We start from the raw sequence: 6,780 nt of genomic DNA on the forward strand, positions 1-6,780 counted from the left end.
ATTATTTCTATAATTTTTACACTTACCTTTCTTCGCCAAGGAATGATAAACGTTACCTACTGCACCTCTATTAAGATAATAGAAGTTTTATACAGAACTCGCCATGCTAGAATGATTTATAATTTTTAAATTTAGGAATTATATATCAAATATTCCTTCAATTTTATATTAACTGTTTTTTAAATAAAAATAAATTTTAAAAACTTAAATAATTAACAATAAAAAAAATGTTTTTCTCCAAAATTTATCAAAAATTTGAATTTTTCGAACATAAAAAAAAAATGTAACTTCTTGCCAATAGATGACATTGCATACTTTACTTTGCTTCCTATAATACTATAATATATGCAAATTTAAGCCTTGATTCTTCCTACGTGATAGTGTGAACGAATGGAATTACTTCTACAGTAGAGAACGTCCCTGCAACGGACACTTCCCTTGAGCGGACACCTCCCGTTAAAGGACTATTTTGGAGCCCTGGGCTCCAATGTATTTCGCTGTGAATTGACGGACAACTCCTCTTTAGTGGATAGGAATTTTGCTCGTGCGGGTGCCCGTTATCAAGAGATTCCACTGTACCACTACTTAACCGCACATGCATTTCGTAAACATTCCTCCTGGGGAAGTTTCTAACGAATTGGTACATGCCACTATGCGTTTTCTGAATGGAAAAGCCTTAATCTAATCCGGGTGCTCAACCTTTAGAAAAGTGCTGGCCACTTCATTGGTTTGAAAAACGTTTGTCGCGGGACTTAAGTGATTGTAAATGTGCCGCAGACCACTTGAGTGATCTGGAACTGTGCCGCAGGTCATTGAAGTGATCTGTGAATATGCCGGAGGTCAATTAAGTGATCTGTTAATGATGTGCCGGGGGTTGCTTCTGCAATCTTGGAAGGTGCGATCTTCAGCTAGTGATTTCGGGCTACAACAGCAGACGAGACAAACTTGTGATTCCTGTGGGATCACACGGCTCTTGCCGTATCTGCTTAAGCGTAGTGCGATTGTTTACTTTATCGCACCATTCACTCTGTGTTACTTTTCCTCCCCTTCGGGCTCTCTCTCGCACTCTTCCACGTGAACATGAAGCTGTAATTTTATAATTGCCGTTCATGGGTTGTGATGGTAAGTAGTAATTGATTAAATATAATTATTCATTTATTTACAACAAGAACGCCTTCTCCAAGTTTGTGTCAGATGTCTCATTGATTATGGACTTTGATGAATAAATTCATAAATTTACTAATAAATTTTTCCAAAAAATTTTAGTTCTTTTTTTTAATATTTGCTCAAAGTTATTTAACGAACCCACTAGTGGACCTTTGTCGTCAGACTCGATGTCGGCTGGTGCCGCTCGCGTAGCTTGCGCATGTTATTGCTTTCAGTGGACGACCAGCCTTAGTCGACATAAGTGGCACAACTCACCAGGTAGTAAATTGCCCATGGCGATAGACCTGAGTTGTGCTCGGTTTGAAAGAAAGTTGAGATAAGTCATCGAGCCAAAATAGTTTATTCGAAATCTTTCCATGTTTCATATGACTTTTTTTGCCATATTTACAGAAAGACGCCAGAGTTTGCGCTCAGCTTTTCTGTTTTGACACAGCATCTGGATACTGTGTATCCTATAGGCCAGCTGCAGAAGGTTCGCCATGCGGAGATGGTCAGGTAAGGTTTAATTCGCAATGAAAATGATTGTTTCTGTGTTACTTCATTTCCGTTATCAACTTTTTAGAGGAAAAATGCCATTCGTAAGAAAGGATTAAACTAGGGGTTCTTAACCTATGGTCGCACCCGAACTTAATTCGCAGGAGCTTCCGAGATGGGTTGTTCAAATCCATTAATAGTCAGGGGCTATTGAGTTATGAGTCTCAACTCAAACTTGATTCGCATAAGGCTTCTGATGAGTCGTACAAATTCACTTACAGCCAGGGATGCTTGAGCTATGGGTCACGACCCGAAATGATTTGCAGGGGCTTCTGAGATGAGTCGTATAAATCTACTTAGTCCTGCTATATTAGCCCACTTATTGGGTCACTGGTTTCAATAATTTCGAAAAACAAACAGTCCCATAGCTGTCGAAGCAGTCCAAGATCCCTAAGCTGATCTTGCTATAAATTTTAGGTCGCGGTTGAAAAAGGTTATGAACCCCTGATATAAATTATTTATAAATCTTTCATTTACACTTTTTGAAATCAAATCAATACAATGCACATTTACTCTACTGAATTGTTTTATCGTAAAATTTTCTATCGTAAAATGCTGCATGTCCTCTTTAGGGGCGAGACACTAATACATAATTGATTATCGTAAAATTTTATAACTTCTAGGTGTGTAAAAACGGCCGATGCCTCGCAGAGATAGAGAATATAATTCCGGACTACAGTCACGTCACGGAGACTTATGTCGAAGCTGAAGATAGGATGGATAGAAGTGTATTGATAGAATCTGTCACGGATTTCCCGGTGACTACAGGCGCAGCGGTTGCTCCAGTGGCTCAGCCTTTCAGAAGATCCAGGGTAACCAGAATCCGAAGACCGATACGAAGGTTAGCTCGAAGAGATAAGAGAAGCATCTTAGAAAACGACACCCACAAGGACACCGATAGCATCGCAATCCTCTCGCATGAGCTCCGTAAGCAGAAAATTACCTCATTTAAGATACGCGTCATAGATTCACGCCAATTTTTTCGTTCAGATTATGATAACTTATACTCTCATGACAAATTTCCTACATTTTCATGATGAACACTTCTAAATACTGAACTATTACGTAATTAAGAAATAATAATAATTTTAAATTTTGGTAATGATAAAACTATGTAATAAAAAGTATTTTTTGGTAGAAGCCAAGAATGGCTATCCTATATGCATATACTGTTTAATCTTATAAACACGCTATTCAGTCAATGCCCGTTTCTACAAACTCGTACGGACCTGAACAATTAGTTTGTGTAATTGAGAGTTCGCAAATGGGAAAGACATTCAGAGAAATGGCATATTGTTTGGGACTAGTTCGTAAAACATGTGGATTCATAAAAATTGGAGGTGTGCAAGATTAAGCTTCAACTGTAAATTGCATTATAATAAATGTAAATGGCCCTTTATAAAAAAGAACTAACAAGGAAAGTTTCCCAATGTGTCATCCTAAAAAACTTATGAAAAAAACTTAAGTACATTCATCTTACATAGAAACTGATAAATACGAAAAACATCAGTGGGAAAATGCAATTATAAAAGCCGCAAAATGATTAAAAACAATTATAACACTGGGCTATTCATTGCCTCTCATGCTTTTTCTTGGCGATATCTATAAAAAAACTTTTCACTTTCTCTTCCTTTCTTCTCTGTTCTATATAGAAACTAGTTCTTTTCTTTTGCTCTTTATTTGAGCACTACTTCCAGTATAGCTACTGGATATAGCCTTAATCATGTCACCTTAATCCTTATTCCAGTCGCCTTTAATGTGTTATTTGAATTATGTCACTCTAGGGTTGCGGGATTTTTAAATTCATTCTTGACCTCTAATGGCTTTCAAAATACTGATGTTTACAATTTCTTATCATAATTTATCGTATTGTTTTAAAAAAATCTGGTTTAGTTATATACATTTTTTTTTTGTGCATATTTAAATGAGCAGAATCAGTGGTAATTTTTTTCAAAGCTTTTTGAAGGCATCGGCTTGGGACCTTTTCCTTGCAAGTAATATTTACACTGACTTGTGAATTTCAAAGTCCATCATTCACTCAAGTGATTAGCAAATTTGTAGTATTAACCATTTTTAAACAAGCATTCACATATCGACCCAAAATGTACAATCAATGTACAAATTTTCAACGGGATAGATAAAATGGACCATGAGTTATTAATACACTGTCAATCAACTGCTTCGACTAGGGGATGCCAATCTTGATTGGTAAGGGAAAATTCTAGGTTGTGGTGTAACAGGAAGGTTTCTTAATAGGGTTGTGAATAAATGAAATAGCTTACTTCCGAGGGTCGTGAATTTGAGCTTCTATACACAATTGGCAAGTTTAAAAAGAAATATGATAACATATTGGGATAAATCAAGAAGCTATCCATACTTATAGATTAAGACAACCATAATCTTTTATACAAATACAAGGCCACAGCAGGCAAAATACCCAATGAGGTATTTATATTTTATCATAATTATTAGTTTTTTATTGCTCTTATTAGGTTGCTGTCCTTTTGATATGGTTTAGATATACATTCTCGACATTCATATTTTTATGGAAATTTTTTTTTTCAGCCATCTCGTTGGGCATTTTAACTGTTGCATTTGTAAATTCTATTTGTTTCTAACCTGAAATGTTGAAATTTCAGCATTTTTCCACTAACATTTTTTGTATGAAAGAGAAGTTAAAACTCTTTTTTTTTTTTTCTCCTCCTGATTTTTACAGAAAAAGAATACTTCTCTGAGAACAATGAAAGAAATCGATAATAGAAACAAAAAATCCTGTTTGAGGTTGGAAAAAAAAGATTTAAAAAGAGAAAAAAAAGAGCTTCCTAAAGAATGAGCACCTGAACTAAGGAACAGCACAGAATGCAACAAATGACTTGGAAAATATCTCTTATTGTAAATTGACCATGTGTACGAGACAGTGCACAAATGCCAGTAGACACACACAGACATCTTCATCACATCACATGATTATTACTGTTATAGACTAGACCAAACATTTTGGTGTGTGCTAACTTTATTTGTACTTACTGCCGATAAAAAAAAAAAGGCATCACTATTTCCACTCCAAGTGACATGACATTTCATCAAACTATTATTTATGTAAATTATGTAGAAATAATTGCTGCATTTTTTCCCTGTTTTTTGGGACATCCGATTTCCTTTATTAGTGATAGTTCAATTTTATTAGTGAAAGTTCATAAATGATACACGTTTAACAGCATTGGCGTTCTTGAATAAAAAATTTTGGATAGCGAGAGATAAAAATGCCTGGAACACAAGTATTGAAAGATTCCAGAAAGAACTCAATAAAATTGATTACGTATGTGGCTTATTTTGAGAAATTTTGGGTGGTATATGTAACATATTCAGAAAGATTAATAGGTGAGCATAAGTAATACGAGTTAATGTACCCATTAGAAAAGAGAGATTCACCTCTTTTATTGAAGTATTTCTAAATTTAGAATTTAGTGGTCAATCAACTAAACAGTGCAATGGCCTGCCTGCCGCTACAACAACCCGATGAAAGTCGAAATGTCATATCAACGTTATAAGTTAGTGAATGATCATTTCAATGTGCACTTTCGCCGAAGGAGAAAACAGTTCTGAACTTTCTTTGAAATATCTTTACGAAAGGAAGAGAATAAAAAGCCAAGAAAAGATATGTTGACAATAAATTATGTGCAACAAAAAAAAGTGCCTTATGAACTTGTGCAAAAATGTGTATTTTATTTGTTTTCATTTGCAGTTTGTTTCTGTTCGTTTGGAATAAAATTACGAGTTTCTTGTCATTCAGCTCTAGCATCTATTTTCATTCAGTTCAGTTATTAGTTTATTATTTTTATACATCTGTATGCTGGAAGCAAAGTGCATCATGTCAAACTAACAAGAGAGAGCTGTTTAAATATTTTTGTTAGTAACAAAGCTCACTTGTTTTATAAAAGAAATATTTCTGTTATCATTGAAATAACACTTAGTGACCTATACCTATGTGCAGTGTAACAAAAGTACAGCATAATTAGTAGCATTATCTCAATATTGATGAAAATGGATATGGTGCCCTTTACCTCCGGCATACAGATATGAAAATAATTGAAATAGTGAATAACAATGTATATGTTACAATAAATGTGATAAATCCGGTTATTATGCATAATTGCCAACCATTTTAGTAAGTTTGTATAACTCCAAGCTCGAGTTGGTAAATTAAAGTGTTCTGCCAAAAATTAGGTCCCATAAAAATAGTCAGTCAGTCAGTCAGTCAGTCACACAGACACACTCACACACCTTTTCACCTTTTTTCTCCAAATTTTAAGCCCAAAAAATCAGGGGTTTTCTTACACACGTTAAAATATAGTAATTACTTAAATTCATTGGAAATTTTGCTCAAACTTTTTTTTTTAATAACCATCACAAAAACACAGACATATATACAAATACAAAAATTATATGATTTTTTTTATTATATGATATTTTTTTTTGATTTTAAAAAAATTAAAAAAAAAACATTTTCCTTAAAAACTGCCAAGATGTTATAGTAAATGTGGTAATGTGTGGTTAAAGCATGCTTACCAAGCATTTTGGTAAGTGCACATACACATAAAGCACATACACATAGGTACAAACATAAAAACACATGAATACAAACACTTTGTGACCCCAAGGGACTTAAGAGTCCTTCCAGCAGGTCTAAAGGGGTCTAGGATGATGGATTTGATCGCCCATATTGATTATACAAGATATACAGAAGACTGGATGTTGTGAAAATAATAAATAATCTCAAATAATAAATATCTTCACAACATCCAGTCTTCTGTATATCTTGTATTAACAAGTGGAGAGCGACATTCATGTCACATATTGATTATGTTTAAAAATGTTGTGATAAATGTGAGGAAAGCTAACATTACAATGCTGATAGTGATTGATACGTTTCTATCCTCATAACAATTATTTTCATTTAATTTTTATGGCAAAATATGTGTAGTCATGTACAGGAGATACTGATAAGTGGTTAAATTTAAGTGATATTTTTACCCTTATGATTTATTCAATATTTATCATACTTATAAACTTCAATTA

General features: G+C 34.0%; 1 protein-coding gene across 3 annotated transcripts in view; it reads left to right on the plus strand.

Moving 5' to 3' along the window:
* LOC149075949 (A disintegrin and metalloproteinase with thrombospondin motifs like) overlaps window positions 1-5,493 on the plus strand; it is a 200,404-nt gene extending 194,911 nt beyond the window's left edge. For all 3 annotated transcript variants that reach the window (XM_089243477.1, XM_089243476.1, XM_089243478.1), the window contains exons 13-15: window positions 1,558-1,662; window positions 2,325-2,628; window positions 4,418-5,493. In XM_089243477.1, coding sequence (XP_089099603.1) covers window positions 1,558-1,662; window positions 2,325-2,628; window positions 4,418-4,458 — 450 coding nt within the window. In that variant the 3' untranslated portion in view covers window positions 4,459-5,493. The remainder of the gene's footprint in view (window positions 1-1,557; window positions 1,663-2,324; window positions 2,629-4,417) is intronic.
* The last annotated feature ends 1,287 nt before the right edge of the window (window positions 5,494-6,780 follow it).

This window comes from Pholcus phalangioides, unplaced genomic scaffold (genome assembly GCF_987345545.1).
Source record: "Pholcus phalangioides strain wild (caught in Gottingen) unplaced genomic scaffold, Ppha-v1.0 ptg000015l_1, whole genome shotgun sequence".
Lineage (NCBI taxonomy): Eukaryota > Metazoa > Arthropoda > Arachnida > Araneae > Pholcidae > Pholcus > Pholcus phalangioides.